The following is a 21,798-nucleotide window of genomic DNA, read 5'->3' as shown; positions in this document are numbered from 1 at the left end:
GTCACCTTAGAGTGCAATGGTTTGAGTTTTCTAAAAACACTTATTATTTTTTTGGCTGAAACCGAATCTTTATCTATAAGAATCACTATTTATAAGCATAGATCGATGTTCTTAGCCAAATTATTATTTTTATTATTCTCAACTTCAGTTGAGCTATAATCTGAGAATGTCTGTATGTATGTATGTCTGTATGTCCGTCCGAAAACTTCAGGGCAGGCTGGACACTTCAAAAAAGGTCGGATTTGGCTGAAATTTGGCACACTTGTTCCTTGGGTGAATATCTGGGGGTGGTTTTTTCATTTTTTGAAAATTTTGATTTTTGGGGCCTGGGGAGGAGTTTCAGCCAAAACGGACAAAGTATATTTGCTACCTAATACTAAATATTTGAAATGTTACAATTGGGCCTTCTAATAACGGGAAAATCTGAAGTTGAGCCCAGTGCGGTGCGCACGTTCGACTATTATTATTATTTCTAAAAAGAAAAAATGTCACGGTAGAGTGCGATGGTTTGAGTTTTCTGTAAACCTTATTTATTAAGCTGTGCATTTTTCTGATAGTGGATTGTTTTTATAAAGAAAAGCGATTAATACCTTTTTTTATTTCTTTTTCAAAAGTATTTTTCAATTGTGTTGATAGTTTCTCCCAATAGATATGCTTTCATTTTTCTTTATTTTTTTGTATTTTGACCAGTTATATCTTATGTGTTTCATTGTTTCAATGTTCTTTGATTAGTTTGATAACCAGGTAGGTCCATAAAAGTATCACTTGTTTCTGTAGACATCAACATAAGTCCTTCTAACCTGACCTGAAGCATAGTGGATCTCAATCTCGTTTTATTGCGCTTAAAGGAATGGTCTTCTGTTGTAAATGTTTCTTCAGAAGCACTTTTCTCTTCCTCGTCTAATGGAGAAACCGCAATTTCAGAATCCACATAGTTGAGCACTGTCAGTCTGTGCCACTAACTCGATCGGGAAGATTCTTCCGAAATAGGAAGAACCTTCCCGAACGGGAAGAACTTACTCTATTTTTTTCTGCCCGTTTTGGAAGATTCTTCCTCTTTGGGAAGTTGAAAATTGACTGAATCTCGGCGAAGCTGTACGATGACCGGCGAAAGTTGAAACTTTTAGGAGGTGAAGAAGCATCAAATTTTAAGGTTTTTCACCGAAAGAAAAGTAGACTTTACCGTAGAAATCTTGTTAAATTGTGAAAAAACTGCGTAAACTTCCCAAACGGGAAGTTCCAACCCGATCGAGTTTTTCTTAGTTTCTCACTTCTTCCCGATCTGGAAGTCCGTTAACCCGTTTGGGTGTTAAGTTGATTTCCCGTTCGAGAGGATTCTTCCCATTTCGGAAGAATCTTCCAATTTTGGAAGAATCTTCCCGATCGAGTTAGTGGCACAGACTGACTGTGGATCTTCTAAAGGTGGTAGCAAAAGGGCGCGAAACACTCAACTGTTTGTTTTTGTGAGCATTTATTTACTTTTATTAACCCACTGTCACTGGTATCATTCAAACGACGTACTGAGAAAAGGAGTAATTGGCTCACCTGATGGATTTTACTTTCCCATTCATAATAACTGTTTATCAATTTTCAAACTTTTAAGCGCCACTATGAGCGTATTTCCTTATACGTACGAGAGAAGAGCAAAGTATTTTATTTGTAATGATTTGTTCGCGCCCCATCCTTTTTGGCGCCCCCTTAAAAGATTTCTCGCCGGGGGGGGGGGGGCATTGCCCCCCTTGCCCCCCCCCCCTGCCACGCCGCTACTNGTACCTATTGTCTCTCTACTTGAAATACGGTATGGGTTATTTGAGAAATCCAGGGAGAAATAGAAGTGCCAAACCCCAGGGATGAGCTGGAGTTTTTACAAGATACTTCACTAATTGGTCATTTAAAGTGATAGAGATGACGCGTTCTTTAGAAAAAGTAATAAGATTCTTTTATTACATCTTAACGACCAACCAAATCAAATAAAAACTTGTAAAAACCCCAGCTTGTCCCAAACCCCAATCTTTGGGTCGCCTTCGTTTCCTGTCACAGCCTTTCTTACTTGCAATGTTTGATCGAAGAAATTGTTTTCTTTTTCTATCACACCACCAGGTTGTCAAGTTCAACTATTTGAGGATCCAGAAAATCTCATATGAATATGATAGGTTAAACAAAGTCGAATGCGTAGTGACAAATGACTTCGGTACCAGTACAATGAACTATACGTTAATCGTAGAAGGACAGCGTAAGTTTTTTTCTTTTTTAGTGAACAATTTTCATAATTTTTTTTTTTTTTCGCTGAGGATTGGTTTTACTTAATTTTGGTGGAATGAGAAGGGTAAATTTGTGTGTGGAAATTGAGCTTACAAATCTAGCAGGCTCCAAACTGTTTTATATTTTTCGGAAAAACTTTCACGAGATTTAATTTCGCAAACCGAAAGATAAGAGATTTATTTTTAGCAAAACAGCCTTATGAAAAATATCGCGTGGATTTGATTTTGAAAATCAGGCAAATATTTGTTTAAGATGACCCTTCAGACGTCGAATAAAGTATATTAACAGTGCGTGTACTTTACGCTGAAAATCTGTCTTCGAAAATTTCGCATGGATTCAATTTTAGCGATCTTGCTTACGTGATTTCGCGAAAATAGCATAAATTCGCGAAGACTCCAGATTAAATCGTGCGAAAATTCAGCCAATCTCAATTGCCATCTATGTAAGCTTCACACTTTGCCTTCACACGCACCCTTTTACTTGGAATCAAAATTCTGTGTTTGACTGTGTTTGGTTTGACTTTTCTTAATATCTTCTAGCTGTGAATATTTTGCAATAACAAAAAAAGAAAAATTTATTACCCATAACCATCTTTAAACCTCCCTATCTATTTACAGAAACCAAGCTTAAGTTTGTGAAGATCAGAGAAAGACCTTTCTTTGACTTGGGTCTTGAAGGACATACAATGGATTGTCGTGCTTTTGGTAAACGCCCACTCAACATAACATGGTAAGCCCTCACTTCAGACCATGGTCAGACTTGATATAGTAATAGACTTGTAATAGTATCGTGCGGCCACCTCCTCAGTTTAGCTTTATGTCTATGAGTGTGGTCGCTCGTCTCGCTTATTAAAAGGCTACTTAGACTACACAATATATTTGTGAGCAATAGTCGACGATAAACTTTACGGATCGTAATGTACGGAGTAGACAACAGGTGCTCTATTATAAAAAGGAATTTTCTTTCTGTAAACAATCCCCCCCATATTGTTGGATTATTGCAAATCGAGCTGACAATTTATTGCAAATATATTTTCAATATATTGCCGACATTCAGCAATATATTGTCAATATATTGTGTAGTGTATGTAGCCCTTAAGACAAATAAATTCACGACTTACTTACTACTTACTTAGACGTGCGTTACAGTTTCGCATCGCTTTTAAATGGTGTTTTTCGAAGCAATGAAACGGAGCAGTTCCGTTCCGATGAAAATTATAGTGGAGCAAAACCGTTTTCGATTCATTCAAAATCGTTTTGATTTTTTTCTGATTACTGAACATAATGATACATTGCTAAAACCTTCTTACAAAATAACTTTAACAGGGCTTAATGAAAAATTACAAAATACCTCAAAAACTGTTCATATGGACTGAAGCATTTTTTGGAATTTGAAATTCTGTGTCTATTGGTATACCATTTAAATGTATTTAAACTGAGGCTACAAGAGCCTCTAAAAGTCAAACAACGAAATCACCATGCCCTCATCTTATAACAGATAATCTCAACTGTTAGGGCGATCCTCTGCTCTAAAGGCCGGTCTCCACTTGCGTGCGCTGCGATTGCACCCTTTTGGCTTCAATCCTTTTTTGCTTGGAAGAAAGATTACACCTCATGATAATGTAGCGCGCGCTTGAAAAAAAAAGATGAAAACATTTCAACTTTTTTCAACAGTTACGTCTGATCGCGCCAATGGAGTTGCTTCATTTTTCTTTTGACCAATAGCGTGGAAGCTTTGTTCGTTTTTATAGTTTACCTTATTACACGAATATTACTAGGCAAGTATTCAGTGGCCTTGAAATTAACACGCAAAAAATTAACACGCAAAAAATTAACACATATTTTATTGCTTTTTCATAGACACCACGGCTCGTTTTAATTAAGGGGTTTTTTAGTTACACGAAATTTTTCAATTCGTGTTAATAAAATAACTAGTAATATTCGTGTAATAAGGTGGTTGCATAAAATATATTTTGGTTGCATAAATTATATATTAGATGCATAAATTATATATAAGTTGTATAAATTTTGTTCTGCTTTTCTATAAAACATTCTGTAATTAAATTCACCTTCAATCTTTACACGTAGGTACCATGATGGTGTGGACATTCGTCGTAAATACAGAACTGGTTACCAGTACTTCTTCCTTGATGACGATCATCAAAGATTGACCATCAATAATGCTCATTATACTGACTGTGGTATCTACAAATGTGTGCTCAAAAACAAATATGGTTCCATCTCACGGCAATCTACATTCCGTTGGCCTGGTTCGTAATTTCTCAGCTAGAAATTAGTATAAGTCGGTGTTTTTTTTACAGTGTACCAAATTGTCTTTTTTGGGTGTCTCCTGTTTAAGACAACCTTTCTTAATGAAAACATTTACATGAGTATTTCAATTTTTTGGACCTACCCCGGTGGGGTGGAGCTCCTATAAATTAACCTGTGTTCGTTCGTTCATTCGTTCGTCCGTTCGTCTGTTACCAACTTTTCTCAAGATTGGCTCATTAGTTTTTTCTGATTTTTTGCACAAAGATGCATGACTATAAACCCTTCGAAAAAAACCGTTTTTTGGCCAAAATTTGTCCCCAAATTTTTTTTTTCGAAAACCGGGCTCCGTCACATTTTGCCCACCACCATTTTGCACCTTTGTACCAAAAATCAAAGGACTCCTATGATTCAATCCTGAGAAAAGTTGGTAAAAAGATGGCTTAAGCTGATTTTTGTAAGAAAAGAATTTTTCAGCTCAAAAACGCATCTTTATATCTATAAGAATCACTGTCAATAAGCATACATCAATGTTCTTAGCCAAATTACTGAATTTTTTGATGAAATAGAGGTTTTTTTTGCTCACGAAGTCTTGAATATAAAAAAATATTTCAAGAGCATGAAATTTTGGTTTCTAAACGTTTTTTTATAAGAAACAAACAACTAATTTTAATAGATCGTCACTATTTGTGTTTTGAATGATTTTTTAATGGTCACGCTCACGTAGATATCAATTATATATGTGTTAAATGCATAACCAGGTAGGTCCATAAAAGTATCACTTATGTTTTCTATATTTTGCCCCAAGTTTTCTTGAGTTTTCTTGAGTACTTCATGATTCTATTTATTTCACTGGATTTGTAACTTTATTATTACTACTTTCTCTCTTTTTTAAGGACCTCATATTACATTCAACCATTTGGATGGGCGGGCGCCCGGCATCAAGTTGATCTCAGCAGCCATAGGCGAAGAATTAGTCATGGAGACAACATTCAGTGATTTTGATTTGACAACAAATTTTCGATTGGAACTTTTTAAACTTGTATCGACCACGCATCAAAAAGCTTCAGGTATTCACAAATTTTTTATAAGAACATCCATGATCTTTAAAGGCTTTGTATGTTTGTGACTTTTTTAGTTTTCAACCCGCTAAAAATGTTCTTAACATGTTCTTATTCATGATGGTAATATCATGTCAATATTTTAAATTAACCTACTCCTCAATGTATAGAACTTGCATGGAACGCTTCGTCAATCATCGACCTAGAGGATAATCATCTACCTTCTGATGTACATGGAACACCAAATTTCGTGGATGACCAAGGAGTTGTCATGGAAAATATGAATCGGTTCGTCAAATATATGGTATGTTCATAGCATTGAGTTTAAAGCTCTGAAGGGCCTATAGTTGAAACTTGTGGAGGGGGAAATGAAACCTCTTATTTCCCATTCGAAACGCATGACGCGCGTGACTTTCACACAAACGCTAGATTGAAAATAAAAATCCATCGCCAGATTTTGCCGCACGAAAACACATTAAAATAGCGGCACGAATCTTAACGCTTCACTTTTTCTTGATTGATAAAAGTCGAAATCAAAATCCCAACAAACTGCTTCCTCCGTCGGCCCCGATTTGGTCGACCCAACACGCCACTGGTTTCAATACTCTCTATTGTTTCATTAAAACCTCAGTGCGTACTAACTTTAAAAGAGAGTGGGGCATGAAATAAAGACAAACTGAATGACATGACATTATTCATACAAATGAATATTATTCCATAACAATTATCGTATTATCGTATAACACCTATATTACTGTGTTACACGAATAGCGCTTCGTTATGCAAACGTCATGATTATTGTATGCCGAGTTTCTACATCTGCAATTTGAGCTTTACTAATCTTAAATTGATCGAAACTTTCACACTACCAATCGGCAGCATGTTAGTGAGACATAGTGACAGCCTTATCCAGATGGTGAATAAATGTATGCCGAGTGATTAGTCATGATTATTACTTCTCTCATTTGACTGAAATTCAATCCCACAATCCTATTCGTCCTAATTCAAAAGTCGTGAAACTTTTCTCTTTGTAATTGAGTGTAATTTGCGTACAAGCGTAATAAACGCAAAGGGGAATAAGATTGAATTTTGGTCAAACAGAAAAATCTATGTCTATTATTAGATTCGCCACGGTATGCTTTTAGAAATGGCTTCATCCTTGATATCTATTTACTGAATTTGTTTTTTATTTCAATATCAGTGAAAGAAGTCTCTGACACAGACGCCTAGCATAATTACAAAGAGTTACGTCAAAATTTCAATTTTAGGCCCGTTTTTTTGACACACCTGGTATATGTGAAACAAAAACCCTCTCTCTCTTTTTGGTTCAGGTCGGGAGTATCAATAACAGAGGTACATCGAAGAAAGTGAAAATGGTTATGAAGAACATTACAAAACATTCTTTCGGCGATTACATGTTGATGGTTTCAACACAATATTCTTACGATGTCTTCAACTTCACCATCGTTCAAGGTGCCTGTTTTTTTATTTTTGTAACTTTAGAATACAGTCGACTCTCTCTTATTAGATCTCCAAAAAGACCATAAATTTTATTCCATTTAGAGAAAGATTTAAATTACAGAGAGTAATTTAAAACGCTTTTCAGCTGAGGGAACCAATATTTTAGTTCGAATTACAGAAAGATTTGAATAATAGAGATTCGAATTAGAGAGAGTTGACTGTATATTTGAAATTCTCTCCCAAGAAGCGCGTCACCACTGAGCTTTATATAACCCTGTTGATAGTTTCCCAATCCTTGATAATCAAAACCTTGGCGGCCGCTTTTTTTTTGGGGGGGGGGGGGTGGGTGAAAGAGGCGCCTCTTACTATTTTCGGTGCCCTTTGCTTTTTACACCTTAGAATTAGAATTTTTCGCCTAAAAAGGAAAAAAACAATACCCAAAAATCTTCGTGCTCACTTCGCTCGCGTAACATTTACAAAGATATTTTACATTTAAATGGGGGTGCCAGAATCTCAACTTTCGGGAATTGCCTCCCCCATTGTTAGCCGACCCACCACGCTACTGTCTATTGTCAGCTAAGAGGCAGATGTGATAAAGAGGAATCCGGTTTTCACCTATATAAAGAGTCGCCGTGTACCTTAAGTAGATTAAATTTCGCGAATTTCGCGAATTTTGGCCGTTTACGTGAAAATTAGTCCTCGCAAAATATTTGAAATTCAAAATTAGCTGAAACCCCTTGGGAAATGAAAGAAATCGGTTGAAAGAAAGGCCGATTCGCGAAATTTTATCCAAGTGAAAATTTTAGATTTTCGATTTTTGAAAAAAATCTACGCGAAAATTAATCTATTGTTATTGTATTAGTATTATATGCATCGATATCTTGTCTCACATCTTACAGACAGTCCTGCTGGGGAAGACGATAGTACTGTTGAGATCGCGGTCGGTGTCACAATACCCATCCTCATCGTTGTTGTGATAGTGAGCTATGTCTATTTCAAATCACCGCATCGTTATCTAAAACCACGTCGTCGTTCTGACATCATGCCAATCGTACGTCAAGATAGCGACGCAAGTTTTGAAGCGATCGCCGTTCGGCGGATCCGACAATCTTTTTATGATGAACATATTGACTCTCACTGGGAGGTATGTTATTTTGAAAATCATGTTTTGAAAATCTAGAAGAGATTCTTATGTGTTTTGAATAGAGTCAGGCTAAAAAACAGCTTAGGATAGGAATTTAGATTCACAAAAAATACTTCCGAAAGCACAATCAACTCTCACTTTGAACATTGCTATGAAATATATTTTTACAAGAAATGTATGTGCTTCACCGAAATTTGCTCTGACCACCCCTGATGTTATACTTAGTGAGTCAAGGTCTATCGTTTGCCATACAAAGGCTATATTAAAGCTTTACTATACCAGATAACGAAAATAAATGACAGATTTGAACCCTCGAGCCTTAGCAACCTCTAATTGCTTATAAAAAAAGTGTTTTACTAGAGAAGATTTTGATGTCTTATATATTCAACAACAGATTGACCCATCGAAATTGACGAAATATGAATCTATTGGTGCCGGTAATTTCGGAGATGTTTTCCGTGGCCAACTCGAAGATTTGAATGGTAACTTGACCACAGTAGCAATAAAGACGGTCAAAGGTTAGTCAAAAGTTATTTGAAAAAGCAAAGCCTTTAACTCGCTTTTACCTTTTTTGATTGTAAATCTCAATCTCTTTAGCTAAGTTTTTGACTTTTTAGCTAAAACTTTGTTTCTCACTTCTTCTCCTTTTCGACAAAAATGAAGCTGTCTTCATAGAAGACGTTATGCAATGAATGTCATGAATATAAAAATCACAGATGCGGGACTCGAAAGCGTACAATCTACGTTAAAACATATTGAGATTTTCAATTACTTCCTCAAAAGTCACTTTTTGGATATTTGTTAAATCTAATCGAATATTTCAATTTGGGAGGGGTTTGTAGACTTATAGGTTATATTCTGAGCCTTATTGGACCATTCTTGAACTTTTGGATCTTAAGTCTAGCGGTAAAACTCAAAGTGAAAACTCCACCCTTTCAAACTAATTCAGAGCGTTTCCTAATCGTTTGTGGCGATAAGATTTCGTGAGAAATATTATGATGTTGGTTGTAGGTCATTTAAAAAGGTCAGGCCACTTTTATCAATCTTTTTAGATTTTTCATTCATACCTTGTTAACAAGAATATATGATTCTATTCAGCTCTACTTGTTAACAGAGATTACATTTATCCTTCTATTTCATTCATACATATATATTTTTATTTTAGGTTCGGCATCAGACGGTGACATCAACAACTTCTTCAAAGAGATCGAAATCATGAAACGCGTGGATGGGCGTGACCACCCGAACGTTTTGGCGTTTTATGGTGTCTGCACCAGTAAGTGATTGTGTTTTCGGCGTTTTCACGGGAACCAGTGGGTTATTTACCTACTATTTGGGGTTCAAAAAAGAGGACACCTTCAAATCGTTGAAAACGCGACTACACTCTACTCCTCATGGCGAAGCTCAAAACAGAACAAGATTTTTTTAGATTAAAAAAAAGATCGCTTGCTCCCTTTCTTCCTCTCCGGCTAGTCTTTTCAACGCATTTTCTTTCAAAAGAGGCTATTCTAAGTATGGGACTACTGCTGGAAAGGCAAACGTCCAGATTACGTTCGTTTGAAATCTTCTCTCCTTCCATGCTACCCATTAGTCTTAGGTGCCAAATAAACGCCCCCCCCCCCCGCTTATTAATCTTTCGAAAATTTTCCAATCCCCCGGACCTTATTAGGACCCCCCCCCTCCGTTTATTAATTTTTAAGAATATTTTCAGTTGGCAAAATGAAGTCCCCTTATTTGATTTTCAGAAATACAATTTCCAACCCCCCAGCAATTAGGTCCCCCCGTAATAAGAATGATTGACTTTTTGTCGATATTTTCAGGAAATCTGTTCGCCGTCTTGGAGTATTGTTCAAATGGCAATCTTCGTGATTACCTACGCTCAAAAAGACCGTCTGAAGAAAACAAAGATGTTGGTCTGGACCGTACTGAGATGTTGACGATCTACTCTCAAATCTGTGATGGTCTTTGCTTCCTGGCTTCTAAAAATGTAAGAAGCCCAGCTGGTACACAACGTTGTTTCAACGTCAATTTAATGTTCACAACGTCCATATAACGTTAGATGGACGTTAAAACAACGTCGTGTGCCAGCTGAGTTTATCTCCGAGCAGATTCCGACTACTCCGCGCTAGCACGTATGCACTTTAGAGGCCTTAGTTCCGTAAGAGAATCTGCCCAACTGGCACACAACGTTGTTTCAACGTTTAGCTAATGCTCGAAACGTCTCTACGTTTGATGAACGTTGAAACAACGTTGTGTGTGTCAGCTGGAAGAGATTTTTCGTCGTGAAAGAGGGAAATCTTTCAAAGGCGTTTGGTAGCAATTAGAAATCTTATGATGGTTTTTTTATTCAAAGAAAAAAGATTCGAGAGACAAGGGTCATACAGACTCTGAAAGTGCCTTGAAAATACTTTCTTATGAAGAAATTTCTTTTCTTTTTAATTTTTCCGATCGAACTCTCTTGGATTTTTTTCTCATCTTCTGGACCATCTTGGGTTTTCGACCTCGTTTTACTGACCACCCTGGATTTTCAACCTCATTTTACTGACCATCCTAGATTTTTACTTTCGAAAAACCAGACCGTGGAGATGATTTATTAATTGATGGCGAATGTCTTTCCAACTCTGCCAGTACATTAATTATAATCTACCTAAACGGCCCGAATTAAGTTAACAAATGTGACTCCCCAAGCGATTTAAATACCTGAAAATTGAACCGGTCTTGGTACGGTATTAGATTGGTCTGGGCCATTTGTCAGACGGATCTTGGTCGCTCGTTAGTATTTGTTAGTAACTATTACATTAAACAAATTGTTTAAAAAGGATGTCGACCGGTCGATCGAGGCCGATCTGGGACCGGACACTTCGAAGTGGCCGCTAAATTAACTGGGCTCGTTGTGGCCTTTTGGTAAAGTTTACCAGTCATTTGGCGACCCTTAAAAGACCGTCTAAAGAGACTTGTCCGATTTTTATCTACTTAAAATTGGTCGGGGAGTCACAAATATGGAAATTGGTCTGACCATATTTACTGATTCTTTGTTTTTTAGATTATACACCGTGATATTGCAGCGCGCAACGTACTTGTTACCAGTGACTTGACCATGAAGATTGCTGACTTCGGTCTGGCGCGATCACTCAATAAGGACTACTATCAGATGAGATCCACTGTGAGAATGAAGAATCTTTTACCTTCACAAATACATCCTTCTTACCTCCCAGTTACATCCATTATTTTATTTTGTAGTTAGTTTGTTCGTAAGTTTGAATCTCGACCAACTTGCTTGCCTGTTCAGGAGCTCTGAAACAAACAAAAAGCTCTCCACTACTCAAAAATTCTCGACAAATTTACGTTTCTTTGTGACTGTACGAGATATTTATTGTTTCCATATATTCATCGAGACTAAATTATACCTCAATCCCATTAAATTTTGTCCACCTTTAATTTTTGAGCACTTCTTAAAATAGGGTATTTCTGCATCCTTTAATTTAAAGGCGCCTTTTAATTGCTGTGGTATTTTTGGGTGATTTAATGAAAAAAAGATATAAATGAGATCAGAAGATTTATCACTTTTAGTCTGCGTTTTAACTCTTACACCCCAGGCGTATGTTCAATCTAAATTGGAGGACTTGATTCTATACAAAAGAACCAAGAAGACTTCTACACATCCCGCAAAATCGATGAGAAAGCTAAGAGATTTTAATATACTGGATGCGTATATTGTATAAAACTCCCGTCCGAGAGTTACCCCAGTTTTTTGGGGTAATCTGTTTCAATTTTCTTAAAAAGTTTCAGAAAGCCAATGATTACATTAACCTCTAGCCATTCAAATTTTCAATTAAAATTTAAATATCTGTCATATAAAACTCAACGACAGGGTAAATCTCGGTCGACAATTTTCTACACGATACGCAGCCCCTATATCAAAACATATCAGAGGGGATGCGTACAGCCTAGAGATTTATTGGCTTGTTAGAAGCCACCCAAGTTTGTTTTAAAATTCGCTTGGTTATTTTTGATTTCTTGATTACTTTTTTATTGTTTCAGGGTGAGATGCCTATTTTGTGGATGGCTATCGAGTCTATCACTAAAGGAGTTTTCACGGTCAAAAGTGATGTGTAAGTCATCGCATTATTGAGTTATCATCATCATCATCATCCTTCGATCTAGGTCGGAAACCCTCTCTCCTCAGTTCACGATCAGCCATTGCTGTTCCGATGTTTTAAGGACTGTTTCCCGTTTTTTGAATGTGTCGAGAAACGTTCGTTTCTTCGAACTTCTAGGACCGACAGGACACTAAAGTAAAAGATCTGAGATCTGGTTATTGAGTTTTGGATTGTGTTGTTTCAAAGGAAGGTTTTCTGATTTTTTAGTCTGGTGGATGACTACTACTCAAACTTTCTATAACGCGAACGAAATATGCGTATGATATTATTGAAATTTTCATCTACTTTAAGGGCAGAAACTTTCGCGGGCAGAAACTTTCGCGTTTTTCGCGTTTTTGGCATTTTTTCGCGAAAGTTTCTGACAGGTAATAAATTAACCACGAAATTCGCGAAAGTTAATTTCGCGAAAAATGAAATTTTCCTAAAAATCGCGAAAGTTTTTTCCAAGTTTTAAAAGCCGAGGTGAGTCGACATTATCGATATTATTGCAGTGACTAGGATTCGGAATGGGAGGAAGAAGTGCAAATAGTTTATTTTTCATTTATTAGCATATCACTCTTTCGATCTAACAAAAAAATGAGATTTGAAGTAATTTTTTATTCACTTTCCCCAGCGAAAGTCATCGCTGCTAAAATTGAACATTCACAAAAAACCGCGAAAGTTTCCTCCTCAAATTTTCTTCAAAAAGTAAAAATCGCGAAACTTAAATCCGCGAAATTTCGTGACTTTTCGGTCCCGCGAAAGTTTCTGCCCTTAAAGTAATTTATGATGTTCATGGTGTAATGTTTTATATGGGAGCATCAAAAGTAGTCCAATAAAACTAGTTGCAAGCGTACTAGTTTCATTGTTTGAATTCAAAATTAGTGGCAAACACCCGGTTTCTTTTTGGGTGCTTCCGTATAAAACACAACATCATTGAATATTACGGATGACCTATTCCTTGATTGTGAATTAAGAATTTTATCTCGATTCTTTTTCAGTTGGTCTTTCGCCGTATTGATGTGGGAAGTCGAGACTCTTGGTAGGTACACGTTTTTTTGTTTTTTTTTAAGAAACATAAGGCTCAGAATGCCTAAAAATTAAGAAACATGCTGAGGCTGAGAATGAGAAAATAACATTTTTTAATTCGGTTTTTTTAATAACCTTCCAATCAAAACAAATGTTTCTTTCTTTGCATGAAAAATAGGCTGATTATTATGTCAAAAAGTTTAGAAACATGTAAGAAACATTTAAGGCTCAAAATGCCGATTTCTTAAGAAACATTGAGGCTTCTATATAAAACTAGTTACTTAAAAAAAGGGCAAAAATATGCGTCGTCTTCCCTCCTTTTTAAAGTACGCGTTTTTGGACCTACCCCGGTGGAGGTCCTATAAATTAACCTTTGTCCGTTCGTCTGTTCGTTCGTTCGTTCGTTCGTTCGTTCGTTCGTTCGTTCGTTCGTTCGTTCGTTCGTTACCATCGTAGGTAAAAGATGGCTGAAGCGAATTTTTGCAAAAAAATTTTATTGGCTCAAAAAACGCATGTTTATCTATAAGAATCATCAATGTTCTTAGTCAAATTACTCAATTTTTTTATGAGATTTTTGCTCAGGAGAGCTTACTTTTAAAGAATATGTGTTTCGACATGAAATTTTGGTTGCTTGGCGTGTTTTTATAAAATAACTGGCCAAATTTGATATTTTTTTATAAGCACATTATCAATTACTTAGGTATTAGCTTTTCTCGAGATTGGCTCTTTCATTCTTTACGATTTTTTGAACAAAGATGCATAACTATAAACCCTCGAATGTGACGGAGCCCGATTTTCAAAAAAGATTTTGGGCAAGTTTGGGCCAAAAAACGGCTAAAAATGGGTTTTTTGGACTTTGTGAAAAATTGGATCATTAATTTTTTCTGATTTTTTGCAGGAAAGTAAGGTACCATCATAGGTAAAATACGGTTCTAGCAGATTTTTGCAAAAAAATTGTAGTTGGCTCAAAAAACGCATGTTCATCTATAAGAACCACTATTAATAAGCATACATCAATGTTCTTAGTTAAATTACTCAATTTATGAGATAGATGTTTTTTTTGCTCACGAGGGCTTACTTTTAAAGAATATATGTGTTTAGACATGTTTTTATAGAAAAGCTGGCCAAATTCGATATTTTTTTATAAGCATTGATAGTGCAATTACTTAGGTATTAGCTTTTCTCGAGATTGGCTCTTTTATTCTTTATGATTTTTTGCACAAAGATGCATAACTATAAACCCTCGAATGTGACGGAGCTCGATTCTTGGAAAAAAAATTTGGGGTAAATTTCAGCTAAAAAGAGATGTTTTTTTGCTCTCGAAGTCTTGAATATGAAAGAATATTTCAAGAGCATGAAATTTTGGTTTCTAAACATGTTTTTTTATAAGAAACAAACGACTAATTTTAATAGATCGTCACTATTTGTGTTCTGAATTATTGTTTAATGGTCACGCTTATGTAGATATCAATTATATATGTGTTAAATGCATAACCAGGTAGGTCCATAAAAGTATCACTTGTTTTTTATAAGAACATGAAGCTTCTCTATAGCATACCGTCGCGAATCTAAAAATGATTTTTATGTTTGACTGAAATTCAATCCCATCACCCTTTGCGTTTATTACGCTTGCACGCAAATTACACTCAATTACAAAGAAAAAATAATAACTTTCACGACTTTTGAATTAAGACGAAAAGGATTGTGGGATTGAATTTCGGTCAAATGAGAGAAGTAATAATCATGACGTTTGCACGACGAAGCGCTATTGACTCATTAACTGAATTAAAAAAACATCTTTAATGGCGCGGACACAAAGGGACCATTATATTGCGAAATGTATAAAATGCAGGATTTAGAAATCATTAGCCATAATAGCGCACCGCGCTGAATCTAAAAATATATTTTATTTTTGACATAATCATTACTCGCTCGATGTGTTGTACGAGTTCCAATCCCATCAACCTTTGCGTTAATCTCTTTTGCACGTTAATTGCATCATTTGACAAAAGATATACAAGAACTTGCACGTATCTTTAATTGAACTGCATTGAATTGTGGGATTGCAACTCGTACGAATGTCAAAAAAAGTGAAAAGTAATAATTATGTATGTATGTGTTGCGGAGCGCTATTCAATCTTTAATTATGTATTGTATGTTGGATGGCCGTCCATCTAGTCTTCTATTTGGTTGAGTTTCAGGAGGTTTTGAGGCCCATTTTCGCAACTATAGACGCTTTCAATGAGCGCCCCGTCAGCACCTTGAACTGACTACCCAATTCCCCTCACATGGCATGGGTTGACCCGGGCGAAGGTTCATTCACTTTACTTGCCAAGTGAACCACCGCACCACAAATTAAAAATTTTGGTATTTTGCCTAAATAACTTCTTGAATTCACAAAAAAGCTTCAAATAAGGCAAAATATAACAGATTTACGCTGTCAATCGCCAAAATAAGTTCTCGCCAAAATAAAAAAAATCGTTGATTCGCCAAAATAAGTTCTAGCCAAAATTTAAAAAATTCCTGGTTCGCCAAAATTAGTTCTCGCCAAAATAAAATAAAAAAATTTGAATCGACCGTTCGTCAGAATTAGTTCTCGCCAAAAAAAGTTCCAAAGGTTTCAAAAAACTTTTCTTATAAAAAAAGCATGTCTTAGAATTATAAAAATTGGAGTTAAGGGATTGGGCACGAGTCTGATCAAAATATTATTTTAATGATTTTCAGGTGGGCGACCCTACACTGGAATTTCCGTTCAACTGTTGTCCAGTTTCTTGACATCTGGACGACGCCTGCATAAGCCACATTGGACACCGGAAAAAATGTAAGACTTTATATTCTTCTTTTTTTTTTCATTTTTTTTTCATCATTAATTTCTTGATCTCCAAAATATATTGGTTCTTCTTCTAAGAAGTTGAAATATTTTATGTATATGTAATGTATATAAAATTCTACGATTCAAACTGATACGAAGTAGACAGCTAAGTCAGTAATGGAAGCTTAATGGGTTGGTCGGCTACATAGTATTGAAATAGTAAATCAGCTATTTGTAGGCTTAAAAAACGATAAGCACCCCGTCTTGTACAACTCACCCGACTTGATGTATGCAGCCCGGGTAGCTCAGTCGGTAGAGCACTCGCCTTACAATCTAAGGGTTGTGGGTTCGATCCCTGGTCAACGTCAACTCAGCGAATGAGAAGCTTAGATTGAAGAACCATGGTACCATGGTACCCGAGGGTAAAGAACCATGCTTGATGGTTTGCTCCCAGCTTAAGAGGCAAGCTACTGAGAGCGAAGATCAGGTGTGGCGCCCCATCTCAGCATTCGACGCCCCACCTCCCACTATACAGTTGACTTCCAAGGGATATTGGATTTTTATCGAATGGTAGGGCGTCGTTTATATAAGAGTCTCTTGTTGACGGTGATTTCAAGAGAGAGCTTCAAATGTTCAGTACTTTTGACTTGACTTAGTGATAGACAGTTACTACAAGTGAGAAGTCACACTCGTTCGCACCCTTTTAAAGAAGAGCTTAGTATAACCATAGAGGTATAAAGAAAAACAGGAGTTGAATGTGTCGGTAATTGGTCGTTAAAGTCTTTTGATTTCTTTTATAAAATGTATCAAAAGAAATTCTAAGCTCGCCCGATGAAATAAGACTTTTTAGTAGAACTCAAGTTTGCTATGAACATTCTAATAATCAGTATTGAAGATTCTCGCCTTTTAATATACGAAAATTAGATAAAAATTCGTCCACGAAGCAAGTTTATGTTCCATTTCGCTATCCGTTCAATTTTGTTTTGAAAAGATATTTTCTCAAGCCAGAAAATGAAAAGTTCTTTATAAGCACACACGATTTCAGACTCAATGTGTAGACATAAAGTCGCTGGAGAATTTTGGAGAAAGTATCAAGCAATAGAGTTCACCTTAAGGAAAACATTGATCGAAAAATCTTATCATTTGATGAAGGATTGCCAAGTTTACAGGCCTTTTTTTAGTCCAAATATTTTCTTACACTGATGTCAGAAACAATGAATCTCGTCTCATCTAATTTCTAAAGCTTAAATGAGCCAATAGGATTTCACCCGTGGATAAAAGAGCTCATTAAAAATGCACAATATATGAGATTATGAGCATGCATACATCGTAACTTTTTTAATCGTAGGGCGAGCTTGGTTACAATAGCATACTTCTCCTGTTTCTTTATACCTCCATGGTATAACTTAAAAGACATAATTTAACGTATTTTCTACGTCATTTTTCAACAAAAGAAAGAACGACTGCGCCGGGAAAGCACATAAATGAAAAAAATTCTTTAGTTAAATCTGCATTGTCAGCATTAATTGTGCACCTGCATTGAATATACCATCAAAAATAACGTCTTTAATTTCAGATACACTATCATGTTGATGTGTTGGGAAGAAGAGCCTTCTCGAAGACCGAGTTTCGAAGACCTTCAGATGATTTTTGATTCAATAGCAAATACAACCTCAACCGTAAGTTCCTTCATAATATAGCCGCCGTGTCTTTGAGACTATGTTCGTTACGGTTTTGTATCCTTCTGAAACGCAATGGTCCAAAACACTTAGCGAACATTTCACCAAAAACCGGGATTTTCCATCCCGTTTCTTAAGGCCGGTCTACACTCGCGCGCGCTGCGATCGCACCTTTTGGCTTCAATCTTTTTTGCTTGGAAAAAAGATTACGTCATAAAAATGTAGCGTGCGCTTCATTTTTCTTCTGACCAATAGCGTGGAAACTTTGCTCGAAAAAGTGCGATTGAAGCGCGCTCAAGTGGAGACCGGCCTTTAGTGAGTTCCACTTCGACGACTTTCGAAAAATAAAAGCCTTGGATAAGACGTTAATTGCATTGCTTCAAAACGTTCCAAAATCAGTATGAACACTTCCTATCCGTAACAAAATACCATACCGGAGTGAAGAATCAGTAACGTCTGAATATGGTTTGAAAAAAGACCCACATAAAATTCAAATATTCTTAGAGTTTAATCTTCAAACGTCATTGATAAAAATTCAAATTAAAAGAAATTTTTATACATTTCAAGAAATTTTAAGCGGTCCTTGGAATATAATTTTCGGTCATCAGATTTTTACTTTCCATTTTCTTCTATAGCACAGCGCGGTGAATCTAAAAATTGTAAGAAACCTGGGCAAATTTATTTTTTTGTACGACTTACAATCCCATCCTCCTTTGCGTTAGTTGCTTTTTTTGCACGTTGATTTCTTACGATATCATTTCGAAATGAACTGAGAGGATTGGAACCATTGAGTTTAAAGCCCGAAGGGCTAGAGTAGAATCACTTACCTTTCCCAGGCGGCGAATTGTATCTAGCGGTTCCTATGTTTTCGAGGACTGCATTTTTTGAAATCTAGCGATAGATTTTATTTTCAATCCGACGTTTGAGTAAAAACCACGCACGGGCGTTCTGGATGGGAAATAAGTGGCTTCATTCCCCATCCAGGAGTCTTGAGTTAGCCTTTGGAAGTCAATGATTGGACCTCGCACAAATTTTACTTTAAATAATTATGACACATCCGATGCGGAGCGCTATTAGACCAACATCCCTACGAAATGACTTTTCTTTCCCTTAAAGACTTCAAGCTCTAGTTACACGGCTTTGGTACATCGCCAGTTTCATTCGGATATACTTGAAGTCGTCCCAAACCATCTGGCTGTGGAAGGATTACGTCAAAGCAAATCGAATCATTACAACACATTGTGAACTTCTGGTAAAGTAAATTTTGGTTATTCATTCCTGTCGAGCCGTTTGAAGTGATTGAAGGGATTCTTGGGAAAATAATGTCGCCAACCATGGTTGGGCGACGAAGAAGATTTTTCAATTTTTGCACCGTTTTTCAATACACCCTAAATTTAATGGATAAACAGGTTTTTGATTTTCAGAAAATTCAGTCTGCAAAGTGAAAGAGTGAATTTCAGTGCTTAGACCGAGAAATAAGTTCCACTTTCTAGTTATAAACTAAACTAAGAATTAACTTTTTTCTATTAGTTTTTAATAAAAAATGATACTTTTCACTGATCATGTGTGTCGATTTCTGAGATACTTGATTTTGAAATCTTAAACTTTTTTCCTAGAACAACCACTCATTTTTAGAAATTTTCAAAATCAAATAACTCGACTGTGAAATAATTGGATCAATTTTTCGGGATCATAGAAAAGGTATTATCATGCCAAATATCAAAAGAATCATATTCTGAGAATTTAGTTTTAGTTTTTTTTAGCGTTACGAACGGCTAATGTTCTTATTTTGTTCTTTTTTTTTCAACGCTTTAAATTCTTCTTGTTCAATTTGGGCTATTCCAGAATTGTTCTTTGTTTGCGTTTTATATATTCAATTAATATTATTCATATACAGCTCTTCAAAGCTTCGTGTTGTTCTTAAATTGTTCTTATTTTTAAGCATTCTTAAGCCTTGCTGTTCTTATAACAATGTTCTTGTAAAAGAAAAAGTGAGTAGCCTTTTTTTCTTTTCGTGTACCGTATTCAGTGGCGTGGTGGCAGGGGGGGCCAGGGGGCCAGGCTCCCCCCAGCGGAGCCCTTTTGGGAAGGAGCGCCAAGAAGGATTTTTCAGGTGCCCATATCGAAAGTTTGACAAATGAAAAAACAAAAAAGGCGCCCCTCATCACCTCAAAATTTTCTGCCTCGCTTCGCTCGCACACCCTCTTTTTTGTGTCCATAAATTTAGAGGGGCGCCAAAAACAAAAAATCTTTAAATAGGGCGCCATGTTTGCCTTGGCCACCCCAGAGAAATTTTCCCACCACGCCACTGACCGTATTACTTCGAATAAACTCCCTTCTTCTTTAAAACGCCACCTCGCCCTCGAATAAACACCCCTTTGAGAAAGAATTTCATATAAACGCCCCCTTCGAATAAATAACGCCCCTCCTAAAAACCAAAAGATTTATAAACGTCTTGGCGAAGTAATAGCGAGGTTAAACAAGTGTTTCTTCAGACCGTAAAGTGTGATATCGTAGGCCTGTACATAAGATTTCACTTGCATGGTTTGCTTTGGTAAGTTATGTACAGGCCTACGGTATCGCACTTTACGGTCAAAATAAAGCCGTGCTAATATGGCATGCTTGATTTTGAACGCCATTTAGCTTTAGGAGTCTTATGTCGATATTTAAAGTTTAAATACTAGTCTATATGAAAATATTTTTATTTATTTTGTTATATTTGTTTATATGTTTACATTTAAAACGAAAATATCTTGTGTTTTAAGGATTTGATATTTATTTTGATTTGCAGATAGATAGCATTTTAATTGAGTTTTATTGAAAGACCCAGTCAATATTTTTATACTCAAAATTTTATTTTTGGCATTTTTAGCCTCAAGTTGTTCTCATCAGCTGTTCTTAATGTTCGGGCAACCTATTTTTAGCTTTAAATTTTATTTTTGACCCTTAATTCCTAATTTTTTTTTTTTTTTGCGTTGTTCTTTAAAAATTAATATGATAAAAAGTAGGCTTCTGCTCATCATAAAGCGAAGAGAGTTTCTTATATAGGAAGTATCTGCGATTCGGACTAAGAAAGAGTTAATATGTTAAAGTAAAGCTTCCATAAGGTGTTTTTTAGTATCTTCTATTGCACGAACTTTTTGTATATATTAGTTATATTTTTGCATGAAAAACGAAAAGTAATTTCCTTTGCTTTATAATCTCGATGTCTTATTTGGGTTCTGCCAGAAAATGTCCGTACATGGGGGTGGAGGATATATTGTCCGGGGGGTAAATCTGCTCTATCCGGGGTAATTTGGGTTGTCTGGGGAGGTCGACTGATGCTTGTCCGGGGTAAAACCCGTTGTCCGGGGGGGCAAAAGTACTTTGTCCCCCACTTTGTCCGGGGGATAAATCACTGAAAATTGTTATATCCTCCACCCCCCCCCCCCATGTTAAATTTTTTTCCGGAAAAGCCTATTTGGTACCCTGGGGGGTACTAGGGCTGTGAACTGACGGGTACGTACAGCCCGAATTTCGAACGTCGAGGAAAAAAAGGAATAAATTCTTGTGAAATGTACTACTTACCCTTTTTGGGACACAATTTCGATCTTTCAAGCGGCAAAAAACTGAAAGTTCCTTATTTTCTGACCTTTAGTAGTGGCACTGAGATTTAACTTTCTGATTTTTCCAGATTCCAAAAGGTATCCTTAAAGGTAGTCTATTAACCCTATTATTATCAGGCTTTTTCGGATTTTGTATTCTCAAGGGGGGGTGTTTTCCACCAGCCTTGTATAACTTTTGATCTAGAAAAGGTATGGACTTGAAATTTGGTACAAATGTTCTCTATCATAAAAGGAGTTCATCATAGAAAAAAATTTGGGTTGATGACGTCATCATAAAGGTGATGACGTCATCACAAAGTTTAACAATTATCGCTGACCAATGAATAAGTACTGTTCAAT

General features: G+C 36.3%; 1 protein-coding gene across 1 annotated transcript; it reads left to right on the top strand.

Annotated features, from left to right (window-relative positions):
• Positions 1-1,905: 1,905 nt before the first annotated feature.
• LOC136813365 (fibroblast growth factor receptor-like) lies at positions 1,906-19,932 on the top strand. The gene is made up of 17 exons (XM_067069877.1): positions 1,906-1,926; positions 2,101-2,233; positions 2,880-2,991; positions 4,350-4,531; positions 5,426-5,599; positions 5,761-5,894; positions 6,922-7,063; positions 7,951-8,195; positions 8,590-8,713; positions 9,361-9,471; positions 10,016-10,182; positions 11,239-11,358; positions 12,237-12,307; positions 13,336-13,376; positions 16,088-16,184; positions 17,752-17,854; positions 18,971-19,932. The coding sequence occupies exons 1-17, from the start codon at positions 1,906-1,908 to the stop codon at positions 19,097-19,099; spliced, it is 2,106 nt and encodes a 701-aa protein (XP_066925978.1). The 3' UTR covers positions 19,100-19,932.
• Positions 19,933-21,798: the final 1,866 nt, after the last annotated feature.

Source organism: Clytia hemisphaerica, unplaced genomic scaffold, assembly GCF_902728285.1.
Source record: "Clytia hemisphaerica strain Z4C2 unplaced genomic scaffold, Clytia hemisphaerica genome assembly, whole genome shotgun sequence".
In the NCBI taxonomy this organism is placed as follows: domain Eukaryota; kingdom Metazoa; phylum Cnidaria; class Hydrozoa; order Leptothecata; family Clytiidae; genus Clytia; species Clytia hemisphaerica.
This window is presented reverse-complemented; position numbering and strand designations above follow the sequence as displayed.